This window comes from Erpetoichthys calabaricus, chromosome 11 (genome assembly GCF_900747795.2).
Source record: "Erpetoichthys calabaricus chromosome 11, fErpCal1.3, whole genome shotgun sequence".
NCBI lineage: Eukaryota > Metazoa > Chordata > Cladistia > Polypteriformes > Polypteridae > Erpetoichthys > Erpetoichthys calabaricus.
The window spans coordinates 14,512,530-14,529,408 of record NC_041404.2 but is presented as its reverse complement, the minus strand read 5'-3'; the positions used below and the strand labels follow the sequence as shown (position 1 = coordinate 14,529,408).

General features: G+C 36.8%; 1 protein-coding gene and 1 long non-coding RNA gene across 4 annotated transcripts in view; both read right to left on the bottom strand.

Annotated features, from left to right (window-relative positions):
- Nucleotides 1-16,879, bottom strand: part of LOC127529612 (uncharacterized) — a 356,389-nt gene that overhangs the window by 299,037 nt on the left and 40,473 nt on the right. The gene's annotated exons all lie outside the window — the stretch shown is intronic.
- Nucleotides 1-16,879, bottom strand: part of LOC114660193 (sideroflexin-1) — a 65,128-nt gene that overhangs the window by 9,140 nt on the left and 39,109 nt on the right. For all 3 annotated transcript variants that reach the window (XR_007936235.1, XR_007936236.1, XM_028812721.2), the window contains 6 exons: nucleotides 11,652-11,750; nucleotides 11,487-11,562; nucleotides 10,993-11,078; nucleotides 7,490-7,617; nucleotides 5,155-5,204; nucleotides 3,102-3,151 (listed from right to left, as the gene is read on the bottom strand). Coding sequence is in view for 1 of the 3 variants with exons in the window: in XM_028812721.2 (XP_028668554.1) it covers nucleotides 3,102-3,151; nucleotides 5,155-5,204; nucleotides 7,490-7,617; nucleotides 10,993-11,078; nucleotides 11,487-11,562; nucleotides 11,652-11,750 (489 nt within the window). In the remaining 2 variants the exon portion in view is untranslated. The remainder of the gene's footprint in view (nucleotides 1-3,101; nucleotides 3,152-5,154; nucleotides 5,205-7,489; nucleotides 7,618-10,992; nucleotides 11,079-11,486; nucleotides 11,563-11,651; nucleotides 11,751-16,879) is intronic.

Below are 16,879 nucleotides of genomic sequence, written 5' to 3'. Positions count from 1 at the left end.
TATATATATATAGATAGATATGTATGTATGTGTATATATATATATATATAGATAGATAGATATATGTGTATGTATGTAGATAGATATGTATGTATATGTATATATGTGTATATATATGTAGATATACAAATAAGTATATGTATATATGTGTATATATATGTAGATATACAAATATGTATATGTATATATGTGTCTGTATGTGTATATATATATGTTGATATATGTATATATATATGTGGATGTGTATATGTATATATATATATATATGTATATATGTTTATGTATATATATGTTTACATAACCTCTTTAACACACTACTTCTCCGCTGCGAAGCGCGGGTATTTTGCTAGTGGTTTATAAAGCCTTAAATAATCTCGCTCCATCTTATATATCGGAATGTCTGACATCTTATATTCCAAATCGTAACCTTAGATCTTCAAATGAGTGTCTGCTTAAAATTCCAAGAGCTAAACTTAAAAGAAGTGGTGAGGTGGCCTTCTGCTGTTATGCACCTAAAATCTGGAATAGCCTGACAATAGGAATTTGCAAGGCTAATACGGTGGAGCACTTTAAAACACTGCTGAAAACACATTACTTTAACATGGCTTTCTCATAGCTTCATTATTATTCATGGTGGCTCCAAAATCTGTACTAACCCCTACTTTCTCTTCTGTTCTTTTTCCGGTTTTCTGTGGTGGCAACCTGTGCCACCACCACCTGATCAAAGCACCATGATGTCCCTACATTGATGGATTAAAGGCTAGACGTTCACATGACCGTCATCATCAAGTCCTTTTATGAGAACCCTGAATACAATGAGGACTGACTGAGGTCATTTATGTTAGGTAGAATGCCTAGAGGGGGCTGGGCGGTCGCATGGCCTGGAACCCCTGCAGATTTTATTTTTTCTCCAGCCGTCTGGAATTTGTTTTTTCTGTCCTCCCTGGCCATCGGACCTTACTTTTATTCTATGTTAATCAGTGTTTTCTTATTTTAATTCTGACTTTGTCTTTTTTCTCTTTCTTCATCATGTAAAGCACTTTGAGCTACATTATTTGTATGAAAATGTGCTATATAAATAAATGTTGTTGTTTTTGTATGATAGTGACCTTTTTTTTGATGATGGTACATGGTACGTTGCACTGGCAACTGACTGTGATAGTTATGGCATTGACTACATATTAAATGATTTCATAATCAATTGTGTGTCGAGTCTTAGTTCTATTCCAGTTTCATCAAGTGAGTGTGAACATGGGCTTTCGCAAATGAATCTAATTGTTACTCCAATGAGAGCCTCCTTACTGACAAGCACGGTCTTCGCACTTCTCTTTATACGAATGGCGGGCCCTCCACTCACACGCTTTGATCTTGTGGATTCAAGGCTGTTACGAGGATGACGACATCAGCCATTGACACTCAAAAGCAAAGAACGAATTAGAAAAATTGCATTTGATGAAAACATGCAAAAGGTATGGAATTTTACTTAAAACTCAATCAAATGAAGCACTGCTTTGCAGGACTGCATAATAACTTTTTTGAAGAATGTAGAGCTCGTTATTAACTTCTGGTTAATATTCTTTCATTTCAGAAATTCTGTGTTTGTAATTTAAAACTATCAAGTACAATATTATGCAGTACAGTAGCACCACTGCTTCACAACAAGGAGATCATGGGTTTGCGTCCCGGATCCTCCCTGCGTATAATTTGTGAAACACTTTGAGCAGTGAGTAAGTCAAGTTGGGGAGCATGCACTGGTACAGTGCGTTGCCGCACCCACTACACGATGAAATAACTCGGGATCCCTGTTTGCAACCCCCCCCAGGCAGACACACGGTCCAGTCCCACCCTCCGGAAATGACCCTCTATCTGCCGCAGCCAGGTGTTACGTGAGCAACCCCTTGGCCTGGTTCAGCCACTCGGGTCCCCAGAAATGAGGATCTTACGAGCCGGATCACCCTCTAGGAAACGCGCCACATGGCAGTAGTGCCGTAACTGATGGTCCATCACAATGCAGGTCAAAATGTGCCTTATTCGGGACTCCATGAGCAACCACTCATTTGACACAAAGTCAAACCAACAGTACCTTTATAGTGAGTAAAGAGCTATGTAAATGTCACGAATTATTAGTATGTTTTATTTCAAATTTTAAACGTTATACTTTTCCACCAAATAAACAAAACATGTAGCACTAGGACTCTCGGCCTCTATATACCTTCATAGTAACTCAAACTTGATCCAAATGCAGCATATGCATAATGCCACATTTTTGTTTACAAAAAAGGCACTGCGAATCACACATGTGGGGATTTAAAACTAACTAACCTATGTTTCCAAAGTATGCAGTAGACGTATTCATGTGTGTTACTGTTATCACTTGTTATGGGTTTGTGCACTGATAGCTTTGACAGCATTGATAGTTCTTTTTTTATTCTGTTAAATCACTCTGTGATGTGCATGGGTCATATATGACCATTTTGTTTATTTTATTTCAGTAGGTGAACAAATGTTGTGGCAATACTGTGCACTTTTTTTTGATGTTATGCACTTTGAGATGTGCCTGGGTCAGATGTGAGCAAAATATTTATTTCAAAAGGGAAACAAATGTTATTGCTCAATCATAGCTTTTCTATTGTTTTTTCTTTGCATGTTCTGATGTGCCTGTGTCATATGTGACCAAATTTAAAAGGGAAACAATGAGTAAACATGTTTTTCAATACATTCATTTGTGTTGGTTTAAAATTAGTTATTACCTGCTGCTTACCAGCCGCTGAAAATGTCTGGCCAGGCTAAATTTCTTGGTTTGAAAATCTGGCCCAACTAAATCTGTAATTGAATAGCCCTGCTGTACAACATGTTTTCTGCACATTTTTTTTTAAATAATTATTTTTTTAAAGCGCACAGAAGAGATCATACAAAGCACAACCACATAAAAATAAACTGCTTCAGCATTCTCGTCTTTGGAAATATTAACCATTATGTCTGAAAATAAAAGCGAAACAGTAAACAGAATTATTTATAGCCTAGTTTACAAATGCAATGTGCTACCTATGTTAAAGAATTGGGTCGATGCTTCAAGATTACATTTTTTTTTCTTAACTTACCAAAATCCAACAAGCCCAACTTGAATTGGAGCACTCATCCAAGGGAATCTCTGGAAATCATAAAATAAAATCAAAACTATGTTACTATATTTGAACCTCAATTGGTAATAATAATAATAATAATAATATCTATAGCAGATAAAGCATGTTATGTTTTGAGCATGCCAGTAATTTGATCTCTGTATGTATATGTGACAATAAAGTTGTGCTGCTGGTAACGTTTTCATGGATTCTAGGAATAAATTACGGCAGTTGATTTCGTAACTTCAAGAAATGGCTGCCGGGGAAAGGAGTCTGTACTTTTCAATCCACTTATTTTTTTATTATTAATTTGTATATTAGGCTCCAGAGCTTTATAGTGAAAGTCAGTATTCCTTAGTTGGATGTAGTGAATGCATCTGAAAAATCTTTACACAACAACATGTTCCAAACTGATCATTAAAATTACACTTATAACAAATTGAGCAAGTTAATAACATGTACACTAATAATTGTTTAATTAAAAAGTACACTTGAGTTAAACTTAACTCTTTGAAAGCACCGCAGACTCCATCATTTACGAAGGAGAAAACATGTTCTGTTTTGGGCTTTGGGAAACTACTGCAGTTATTTTGTTTTAGAAGATTAAACAACACTGCTAAATTCTTGCTTTCAAGACATGATGCAGAAATACAATACTGCAAAAGGAAACTACTTTATTATTTCTTTAATCCAATGTAATTTCTGGCTGGGTATTCTGTACATGAAGTTTACTTGTTCTCTTTTTTACGCGTTTTTTCTAAAGATTCCAGTGTCCATCTATATTGCAATGACATATGGCTGGTGAAATATCTATTCTAATCTGGTCAAATATGTATACCCACATATGTATGAAGGCTGTGGTAACTTAGTTCACATTGGATCCCTTCTAACACATGATACTATGTGGATAGGCGTTAGCTTCCTAACATTCTGTTCAATAAATAAATAAATAAATGGGGGTGTGGGGGGAGGTTGAAATGGGGGGTGGGTGGATTAATAAGGTTTGGTTTAAAAGGTGTTGGTCATAAAGTCTTTTTTACTATTTGGATTTTTTTTTTTTTAAGCCTGCATATGTTGGGTTCAAGTCCAAGTGTCTGTTAATGCAGTTTTTATTAGAGAGCCACGATTCAGTCAGCTCTCTGGCACTCTTGGTATTGGCCCTGAATTTTACTTTCGCAGTGTCCCAGTTAAACGTGTTTCCAGTGCATCCAGTAGAACTTGTATTATGTGTAAATTGGAGACTGTGGGTCTTTCCTTCTGACGGCATTAAGATGTTCTTGTATACGTGTTACAAGTTTTTTTGGTGTTTACCTCACGTATACTGTTGGGCAAGCATTGCATGGAAAGCTGTAAACTGCATTTCTTGTCTCTGTGGTTGATTTTTTTGCTATTGGCATTGACGAAGATAGTCCGTAGAGTGCTGGCCAGTTTGTGCACGATCTTCATCCCAGATCTGGACAGGACACATGCTGCACTTTCTGACACTCCACAATGTGGTAACTGCGGTGAGATATGAAGTTGAAGTTGACTGTTTGCTGAGATCTGGGACATCTTCTATATAGGCATTGTTTAATAAATGTTTTGGGGTAGCCATTTAATGTGAACAGATGAAAAAATAGACATTGTTGTTTTTTCCCATTGTGTTATACTGGGTGTTAATCCTTTTGAACAAACTCCTTACACAACTCTGTTTATTTTTTGGGGTAGCTATTTAATGTGAACAGATGAAAAAATAGACATTGTTGTTTTTTCCCATTGTGTTATACTGGGTGTTAATCCTTTTGAACAAACTCCTTACACAACTCTGTTTATGCAATGAAGGGTGGTTGTTGGAAAAGTGTAGTATTTTTGTCTACACAACATTAATTGCGATAAACACTTGCATAGAGTGTCAGACAAAAACATGGCATAATTCAATCTTTTTATGTACAAATATACACATGCATACTATATATTTTATATATATATATATATATATATATATATACTGTATATATTACACACACACACACACTATAAAATAACATATTACCTTTAAAAAAGCTCTCTTTTCCAAAGTGTTCATAATGAAAGGTGGGATGGCTATACAAAGACAAAAGTACACATGAAAGGCTTAGAACTGAGATAATAGTCAGTTTAAAATCACAATGCTGCAAGTAAAAATATGAGGTTAAATAATATTTACATGTACTTATTTGGCTGATGCATTTATCCAAGTTGACTTACTACGTTTATCATACAATTGGTTACATTTCTTTTTGGTTTTCCAATTGGAGCAAAGACAGGTCAAGTGTCTTGCTCATGGCCACACAGTATCAGTGAAGGGATTCAAACCTACAACCTCTGGGTTGGAAGTCCAAAGCCTTAACCACTACACCAACACTGCCATGCCAAATAATATGTATTCATCATATAAAATAAATGAAAAGCCTGTATGAAAAAACAACTGTAACCTAATTTAACATGTTACTATACTCTATTCTGTAGCAAAAGGTTTGGCTCAGGTGTTAAATTGCAGCTAATCTAGAATACTGATCAAATACTGGATATAGATCAAATACTTCCAAATCCACCCTAATAAAGCTTGGCGGCCTACAGTCACACATTTATTGAAGTGTTGTAAATCTCAAGACAGCTAAAAAACAGAATATTGATCAGTTTAAAAAAAAAATCATTTTGTATATACTCACACAGCATATAAAACCTGCTACCATATCTACTGCATTTTCCTTCTAGTGCCTATGTATGAATATGCTTGTTTTGTTTATCTAGTACTTGTGCATTAAATTATATTTGATTCCAGAACCTAAAAGCAGTTCATTCCTTGTTGTCCTTTAGACCAGGGGTCCCCAACCCCCGGTCCGCGGCCCACTACCGGTCCGCAGACGTCTGACAGCCGGGCCGCGAGAGAACTGCCGGCAACGGCGACTCACTCAGACTTTTCAGAACGCTTGGCGGGCGGGGCTTTGCGGCACAGAGAGAGGAGAGAGACCGAGGTGACAGAGTATTACAACAAAGTATTTTAATGGTCCCGACAGTTTCCCCATATGACATGAGTCTATAGAAATCACGTTACTACGAAGTACATTCAGCAGATGCTTTTGTGGTCGCAGCTCAGATGTGCACATTTGCACAACGATCCCCAAACAGAAACATTGTAAAAAAATCTTTCTTCGAACTTTCCTTGTACTGTTTTTATTTTTTATTTATTTTTTTTGCTGTTTTTGTTGTCTGTGGTTTTCAGTGATACCTTTTGCTTATTGCTTGTCAACATTTGAAAAACATCCATTGGAATTTAACTCATTGTCACCCTCCTATAGAAACGGCAGACACGAAAAAAAGATAGCAGTGTTAATGTTTGTGATGTGCAATCTGTTGGAATGGCAAATGTAAAGCATATGTCTTTGTTATATGCAAAAAAAGAAGAAAAATCTCAGATTGCAAACGTATGCGAACTGCTTAATAACTTTAATAATAATAGAAATGTTATGTAAATTGTGTATAAAACTGCCCCCCCCCCCCCCACTGACCGGTCCGTGGAAAAATTTGCATCTAATAAAGTGGTCCTTGCTGTCAAAAAGGTTGGGGACCACTGCTTTAGACCACTAAAAGCTTTGAGAATTATGCTTTGAATATCTACTCAAAGTTTTGACTCCAGGTGGCAAAAATGCTCATCAATAAAAAAAAGAAAGTGCCATTTATGCAAGAGCAAAACAAAGAAATAATTTGTTTTGACTCATATAGAAGTGAGTTCATTATTCAAAATTGCTACCTCTTTGCAATGTTGCTAGTATAATTCCTGAGGAATTTTACGAAAAATGCAGTGTTATCAATCTGGACCAAATTGTAGAAATGGATACATACACTGGTCCAAAACAGAATAGCTAAAAAATATTAAGATTTGGTGGGCAATTCAAGTATTTAGAGAAAACATGCGCACACATTGAGAATGTGTAAACTGCACCTGTACAGTGTTCTGATCTGAATTTACTATGAGGCAGTAACCACTGTGCCATTTTACTTTCCAATAAACAGTAAACATAACATACTATGCATTGTGTAACATACACTATACACACCTATAACAAAACATAGACATTAACTGATTACCAATTCCATTTAAAAGTTTGCAAATTTAAATGACTACAAATAGCAGAATTGGGTCATCGTTGAAGCGCCATGCATATGTGCTGTCTATTTTGTGATATGGCAATAATTTTACTTCAACAGGCGTGTGTACATTTGCACTACAAAACCAAAGTTTTAGATGGCAGTTATCCTGAAAGTTATTGTACAGACCCTTTTTAGGCAAATAACAAATAAGTACACTGTAAATTTACCTGTGTTAATGTACAAAAAATACTCACCCATGCCAGGTGCTGCCATAAGAATCCTGGAAACGACTACCTGTGTAATTGCTTGCTGAGCTGCCTTTGATGACTCCCCTAATCGGTTATCATTTTCATCCGTTATAGGAATGCCAAATTTCAGTTCCCTGGTACAGTGTGTAAAATTAATGATCTTAATATTCCTTGTCCATAACACTTATAAAAAACTGATGAACATAACAAAGATTGTTATCCTGAGAAAGGATTTATGTTTAAGCAAAAAGGATAAATGAAATCCATCATAGTTCACACATGCTGATCACACTAGTAAGCCCTGTAAGGAAAAGCTTGAAATGGGCCAGTAGCATTGGAAGGTTTAATAAGTATGAATAGGTATAAATGAAATCCATCACAACTTAGAAGGAAAGTTCTTGCTAATATCGTGTTTCCCCGAAAATAAGACCAACTCTGAAAACAAGCCCTAGCCTGATTTTCAGGCTGCTCTGTAAAATAAGACCTACCCCAAAAATAAGCCCTAGTCAAGATCGTCAGCTGAAAAGTAAGGCGCCTAAGGCTGGGTTTATACTTCACAGGATGTGATGCGTGTGCCCGAAACATCCATTAAATTCCGAAGACACCTTGCCACAATGTCTCTGAAAAGGATGTTTAATGATTACATCCATCAATTCAGGGATGCACCCATTACAGCAGCATCGGCGCAAGACAGAAACAAAATCCCTGGATGGGGTATCAGCTCATCGCAAGGTGAACACAAGCACACACATACACTGGCGTCATTGTAGCATCACCAAATCCCAAACCCTTCATGTCTTTGAATGGAAAACTGAGCCCACTGTGGAAACCCACCAGGAAAAACATGCAAACTCCAGGCAGGGATCATAAGGGACATGACTCCCTACTGCAAGACAGCAGCACTACCGCTCTGCCACTGTGACAACGCATATGTGTAACTGTTAATGGTACTCATTATTTAAACAAAGTTAACGATTTATCTGTAAGTGTTACATATTTTAATGCATTTCATCATGAAAATGATATCAAGTATAAATCTAAGAATTCTAAAATGTGTGGAAAACTGGAATATCATAAATGTAATATGTTCTGTGTGGTGATCTATTGCTGCTTGCCGCTGCTGTCAGGTCAGGAGGAAGCCCCAGAAGCGCATTGTGATTAACAACTGGGGTGATGTTTACGATGGTCTACTTTAATGACAAAGTAAACTACAGGATTAAAGTGGAAATTTCGAGTTTAAAGCCGAAATTTCCACTTTAAATCACAAAATAGACATTTTCATTGTGTCCTTATTTTTTTTCTCTGTGGCTCAAATACGCCGCCGTACATTCTGATGGTATTGTAAGGTACAAAAAAAAAAAAAAAAAAAAAAAGACAGCACGGAAGATGGTATGTGAGACTTTTAAAATATATCGTGTCATTACTTTGGGGAATATGCGACGGTTGAATATAAAAGCAACATGAATACATTTGTATGTCGCGATTTTGTTTCACCACATAGAACCATTCATCAAACATCAAAGCAGGCACATCGATCCGTAGAGCGACTAGAGTATCAAGAAATTCAGGCTGGAATCCAGGGTTTGAATGTGGAGAGTTATAACGATATTCCAGAAGAAGATGACATGACTGTATTTGGATAAATGTATATTATTGTACATGAATAAATATAAAATATCCCCTGAAAATAAGCCTAGTGCATCTTTTGGAGCAAAAATTAATATAAGACCCGGTCTTATTTTCGGGGAAACATGGTAAGACTCAGTAAGAGAACTGGAAAGTGGGTCAGTTTGAACACTTAATCTGAAAACAATAGGGGAAATATATCCATACATTTGCAAATGTCTAGCTCTGGGTTGTGGGAGCCAGACCCTCTCTCTGTGTCATTATGGCACAGGGTGCCAGTACACTGCAAAAGGCTAGGTAGGATTGATTTTTCATTTTTAATTATTCCAATTTTAATGATTTTTAATGTTTAATTTTCACAGCTAAATATTTCTATAACAAAGGACATGTTATAGATCTCCTTCCACTGTCTCCCCTTTGATTAAAGGGGAGAGAATGAAGACGGTAGAACACTACAAATATCAAGAGACAATCACTGAGAACAGGCTAAACTTTGATCTTAACACAGAACGAATTTGTAAGAAGCGGCAGACACAGGTCTTCTTTCTTAGGAAAACTCAATAGTTTTAAAGAGGACAAAACCATAATGACACTTTTTAATAAGTCCTTTATTGAATCTATTGTTACATTTGCTTTTATATGTTGGCTTGGCAACATCAGCATTAAGAATATAAACCATCTTAACAACATTGTAGAAACTAGTCATAAAATGTATTGGTTAGCAGCCAGCCTCTGGTTACTGAACTGTATTCTAAACAGGTTAAGAAAAGAAACACAACTTGATTCTGTCAGACAGCAGCCATCCTCTTTTCTCTAAATTTCAGGTGTTGCCATTAGGCTGCTGATTTAGTTTTTCCGAGGGTAAAGAGAAACAGATTTAAGAACTGTTTTATTACCAGAGCAATAAGCATTTTGAATTATGTTACTTGCAGACATGTTGCTAAATGATAAGTTCTGAATTATTATTTTATGTTTTTAAAGGTGATTATTCATCTTTGTACTAATCTTGATTTTGTGTACTTATGATAACACTACCTGTCTGCTGTTGTGTCTTGGCTTATTTTCTTGTTTCTGTGTAACAATACTTTATGTTTTTGTATGTTTCTGCTGCAAATAAATTTCCCTCAGGATAATAGTCTACTGAACCTAACTTAATCAAGTTTAACCTGTGAAGAAGTTTTTTATAGTATTTTCTGCAATTTGCAAAATAACCAATAACTGTTGAATGAATAATTCAATTACATAAAGTACAAAATTTATTTTCAATATAATGAAAAGCCTTGGAATTCCGATGGAAAATGAACATCTACTTGTCTGAAACTATCCATCCATCCATCCATTTTCCAACCCGCTGAATCCGAACACAGGGTCACGGGGGTCTGCTGGAGCCAATCCCAGCCAACACAGGGCACAAGGCAGGAACCAATCCCGGGCAGGGTGCCAACCCACCGCAGGACACACACAAACACACCCACACACCAAGCACACACTAGGGCCAATTTAGAATCGCCAATCTGTCTGAAACTATGGTTTCTCAAAACCACACATCCAATGTATAAATATGCACAAAAAGCCCATAGATTGAAAATCTCAGTAATAGCAAGCTCAACAAATAAGAGCCTTCTGAATTATAAAAAGGATATTAAAATATTTTTATGAAGGAAAACTTAACACTTTAACATGAATCAATGATGTATGGGTTAGCACAATGCAGTTACACAGAGTTCCAGAGATATGTGCAAAAGCTATATTAGTGCTTGTGCCAAAGCATTTTAAACAACAATATACAATGAATGAAAAAATGGAGATGATTAAGACTTTAAGGTTAAAGGATATTCTATTTCAAAGGTTCTATAGGTGCGACAATATTTTGGCAAACTTACCGCTGCCTCATAAGTGGTATATTGATGCAGTTAGCTGCTGCCACAGCAGCAAATGGAACAAGCCGCCCTATCAGTGGAGAAACATGCTGCAGTGAAAAAGAAAGTAATGATATCTCAGTATCATGCACAAAAGTAGAATGTAAAAACAAAGTCCTTAGACAGCAGTGTACATTCTTGAACTATGACTAAAACCCAATATCTTCAGAAGTCTCCTTGATGGTGATGATGAACCTGCACTGTCCTTCACTGTATAGAATCAGATATCCCACTTGTCTTTGATGATAGGATCAAAAATATAATTTTGTTAAATAAAACAACCAGCTCTAAAAATGATTAGTCTGTTATAAGGAGGTGAGCAATGTTGGGAATTAATAAATGTTTTGTTATGCCAATGAATCTATAGGCCTATGCATACTGGTTCACAATAAATCTTCACCAAGAGGATGGGTTAAAAAACAAAAGCACAAATTAAACAGATTTCTATGCAGATGTACCTTTGTTAGTGCATTTAGTCCTAAAGCTGTAGCAACGGCACCCGTGGTCGCAGATACATAGGCTGTACCAAGCTGACTGGAATTAAAAGATTAAAAGTCAAGTTTAGATGTATTCTGTTACCTTTGAAAAATGTAGATGCAATAGCAAATAAGTATAAAACATACCTGACAGTGATTGGTGCATCTCCACTTCTATTTGTGTAATTGACTATTGCATTAAAGGACTGATTAATCCACTGCCAGAAGACAACAGCTGGAGTTGTCCTGAAGAAAAAATAAATCTATTAAGTTTAACATTATACATAGTTATTGTCTGTTTTTTTTTCACCTGTATTATTATCATTCTTTAATTTAATATTATTTATTGTATCAGTATGCTGCTGCTGAAGAATGTGAATTTCCCATTGGGATTAATAAAGTATCTATCTATATATCTATCTATCTTAATTTAATTGTTAAAAAGTGTTGTATTTATAGTATATGGTAAATCATTTTAATTACAGCAAGATTATAAAATGTCAAACATTATTACAATGCAAAAATATTAATTCACAAGTGGCCACCGTGGTTTTCTTAGAATCATGACAACTGAACAGCTTATAAAATCTTTTTTAGTTTAAATGTCTCATCTCAAATATGTAAATCATATTATGGCTGGAGATGGCTATAAGTCTGAGAAACAAGTGTCACGGAGTTTGCCATAGCATTGACTTAGACTTTTTTTTAATGGATGTTGCACTTGACAAATTGCACAAAGTCTTGCACACAGTGATCCAGAATTAGAGTCCTGATTAAGTCTTCCATGATTAATTTGGTGATGTCTACAGTGTTCAGCTCAGTGTGTATCATGATTTCATGAAAAACAGATGCAGCAGCTTTAGTATGAGTAGGTGGAACAGTGTAAAGAATGATAAATTTGATTTGACATATTTCCTCTAGCATATAGTGTGGTGTTTGATTAAATGGAATTAGTGAAGGTGAAGGTCTACATCAGCATGGCTACAAACCTAAACCATTGTGTTAATAACCTCATATTTATTTTTTTTTCAGTAAGGAAATAACTCTTAGTGTTTAATCTAAGGCCAAAAATGAAAAAAAGTAAGTTTAATATACTTTGCACAGACAAAATGTTCTTTTGTAAATATGTGATGGGTTGCAGTAATTTTCATTGATAAACATATACCCGGTGCTCCATCTCTAGTTTTGGTTCTAGTCCATTCTCCAGAGAGCTGATATGCCTCACTTCCAATATTTTGTGGATTTCCATGATCTGATGAAGCAGCTGCTATTCAAATGATCAACATTCTTTCAACATATGCTACCAATATTGGTCAACTTAAGGGTTTTGGGTTTCAGGTTTCTGTTACTGAGATGTCAGATGGTGATTCTGTTACTGCAACAAAGAGCAAGATCACTGACCTGATATAAAAGGTTGACTGCAAGACTCAAGAACAGAAAAAGATGAGATGTATTCAGGCAAGGGTGAGAGCAGAAACAGGTAAAAATCAGACGAAAGGGAACTGGTAAAGACCAAATATAAATACAGATGCCTAAAATGACTAAAAAAGCAAACAAAAATATGAAGAACAGATCTACTAAAATAAAATAATAAAAAGAAGGCATCATTTAAATACTATAGGCTACTGCCTTGAACTTGACACACATTACAGGCATCTTTAGCCGTTGCTAAGTGACCAGAGATATTGCACATTGGGGAAAATGGAGTAGCAGAAAAGTGCACTCAGAGATTTCAAAACCACTGTTCCACAACCTGAATGTACAGTTGGAGCTATGAGGGAGTTTAATGGGACATTAGTTTTGGTATGTGGAAGGTTGAAGATAAGTAAATTCTGGAGTCTGCTAATGGAATATTAATGGTTGTGTATAAAACTCTGTTTAAGAAGAAGGAAAAATACATGCCCTTATTAATCCGATAGTGTAAGTTCAATGAATGAATACTTATTACTGAAGACAGGCAGCTGAGGAAGTGGTAAAAAAGCAATGAAAGAATGAGTTCCAGATCACAAAGAGGGTATGTATTTCTTGAAAAATATGGATGGTATATTCAATAGAGACAAAAATATAACCAAGAATTTTTGCAAAAATATAAATGAAGTTCATGAATGAGCAGAACAAATGGGGTAACAATGTTGGAGTTTGAAAAGGTACTGAAAATAGATAACAATAGGTAAATCAATGGGTCTAACATGAATGGTGATTGAAATGATAAAGGCTGCTAAAGATCTTGCAGATGAATGACAGGCGGCTCTGTGCAATTCTGTTGTTAGGCAAGACAGGATACAGGTAGTTTGGAAAAGTGCTATGTTTATTCAAGAAATTAACATTGGAAAATGTAGTGCAATTGACTGGAGGTCTTGCCACAGTTTTAAAGCAGGTATTCAGTTCAGATAGTGCTAAATAAAATAATCATGGAGTAGGTAAAAGCTAGTGAAAGGCAGCATGTTTCTTGCCTCATGAAGAAATATGCTCAATCATTGTTGTGAAGCATATGCAGGAAAAGCGAAAGCCTGTGTATTAGACTTGCCAAAGGCATTAGATAGGGTACCTCAAGAGACAGCTAGCTGTGTATTAATAAAGCTAAGTGCAGTGATGCTGTTGTACAAAGAAGTCATGAAGCCATCAGAAAGGGACATCAATGGAATTGAAGGAGAATATGATGAAATGTAAAGCTGAAATGGAAATTTAAGACTAAGGATGATGAAACCAATGCTTGACGATCAACAACAAAAAAATTAAAGGAATTCATTTTGGGCTGCATGGTGTGTATTATAAAACATTTGGTAGAAGCAAACTATCTGGCATTTGTTATTTGAAGTGAGTTGTAGTAGATAAGGTGATGTCTGCAGGTATTTTTTCCCCCAGGTTAGAGTGGTACTGAATGTTAATGTAGTAACTGCAAACTTAGGCCGGATTTATATTTCACGAGACACGATGCATGCTGCAGCGGATGCTCCTGCTACGCAAGCGTTGTAGTGTTTATACTTGCGTGCGTACTTTATGTAAATCTGAAGGAATCCACCAGGTGGCAGTGTGAGATATTATCACGGTGAGAACATGTTCAGCTTCTCTGTGTTGTGAATTGCCTAGAACAGGGGTCCCCAACCACCGGTCCGCAGCCGTCTGACAGCCGGGCCGCGAGAGAACTGCCGGCAACGGAGACTCACTCAGACTTTTCAGAACGCTGGGCGGGGGGGTGCTTTGCAGCGGCGCAGAGAGAGGAGAGAGACCGAGGTGAGAGACTATTACAACAAAGTATTGTTACGGTCCCGACAGTTTCCCCATATGACACGAGTCTATAGAAATCGCGTTACTACGAAGTACATTCAGCAGATGCTTTCATTACAACGAAGTGACCTTGAAATGCCTGAATGAATCATCCACAGAGCAGTTAGATCTGTGGTCGCAGCTCAGATGTGCACGTTTGCACAACGATCCCCAAACAGAAACATTGTAAAAAAATTCTTTCATCGAACTTTCCTCGTACTGTTTTTTTTTTTTGCTGTTTTTGTTTTCTGTGGCTTTCAGTGATACCTTTTGCTTATTGCTTGCCAACATTTGAAAAACATCCATTGGAATTTAACTCATTGTCACCCTCCTATAGAAATGGCAGACACGAAAAAAACGATAACAGTGTTAATGTTTGTGATGTGCAATCTGTTGGAATGGCAAATGCAAAGCATATGTCTTTGTTATATGCAAAAAAAGAAGAAAAATCTCAGGTTGCAAACGTATGCGGACTGCTTAATAACTTAATAATAATAGAAATGTTATGTAAATTGTGTATAAAACTGCCCCCCACTCCACCCCCCCCCCCCCCCCCCCCCCGACCGGTCCGTGGAAAAATTTGCATCTAATAAAGTGGTCCTTGCTGTCAAAAAGGTTGGGGACCACTGGCCTAGAACACCCATTAAATTCCGATGACACCTTACCGCAATATCTCTGAAAAGGATGTTTATTGATTAAATCCAGGGATGTGTCCATTCCAGCAAGCATTGGGCACGAGTGAGAAACAATCCCTGGACGAGGCCTAATGGGGGTGAATACAAGCACACACTTACACTAGCGTCATTTTAGTGGCACCAAATCCCCAAATCTGCATATCTTTGGAAGGAAACTAGAGCACACTGAGGAAACCCAGCAGGAAAACATGTAAACTCCAGACAGGGAATATCAGTGATGTGACTGTGTCACCCCCATGTGTGTAATTATTAACAGTATTCATTATTTAAATGAAATTACCGATTTATCTGTAAAATGTAACATACATACTTTAATGTTTTTCATCATGAAAGTGATATCAAGTATAAATCTAAGGATTCTAAATGTGCAGAGAGTTGGAATATCATACATTTAATGTGCTCAGTGTGGCGATCTATTGCTGGCGATCAGCTGCTGTCAGGACCAGAGGAAGCCCTAGAAAAAAAGACTGCACAGAAGATGGTATGCGAGACTTTTAAAATGTATCATGTCATTACAATCGGGAATATGTGACGCTTGAATATAAAAGCACCACGAATACATCTGTATGTAGGCATTTTGGTTCACCACATCGAACCATTTATCAAACATTGAAGCGCTCACACCGATTTCGTAGGATCCGCAAAGCGGCTTTCTGTCACATGTAGATAGTAAACAGAGACTCTGACATCACATTTTAACTTTTAGCACACTGCGCCCCTAGACTTTTTGCTGGTACTGCAACTCGTGCACACGTCACGTTATTTTCTGAGGACCTGCTCAGAGGACGCATCAAATGAACGCTGTGAACGCGTGGCAGCCATGATGCGGGCGCATACGCGTTCTGAGCGTGAAGTATAAACGAGCCCTAAAATTATCAGCAACGGAATTTATTTAGAGAAAACAGGTAAGTTCGGACACTTGGAAAACATATTGAATCTAAACGGAATTACAAATTTTTTCTTGATAGCAAGGGCAATATATCCATTAAAATAAGTTGTACGAACAGTAACAGGTCTGACTTCTAAAGGAGAATGTGGCACTAAAAGGAAAAGCTTTTCATAACAAGGTGTGTGCAAGTGAAAAGTTTTTAATGAAAGTAGATTATGAAGAAAAACGCAGGTGAGAATGATGGGTTGATTATAGAGAATTTCACCATAGGATAGGAGAATGAGGAGTGAAATGTAAGAAAATGGCTTGGTCTGGATATGTGTGGTGAGAAGAAAAAAGGGCTGGAGTGAATTAAGGCATGTTTACATTGAAAGTAGAGAATGACTGGGTATTAGAGGCATACTGAGACGGACAACCGCAATACCAGCACAGAAATAGGATTGTTGGCTGATGACAAGAACAGAATTGCACTTACCTAACTGTAGTCAAGACCATGAACACAGAATAAAAGAAATTTGGGAGTA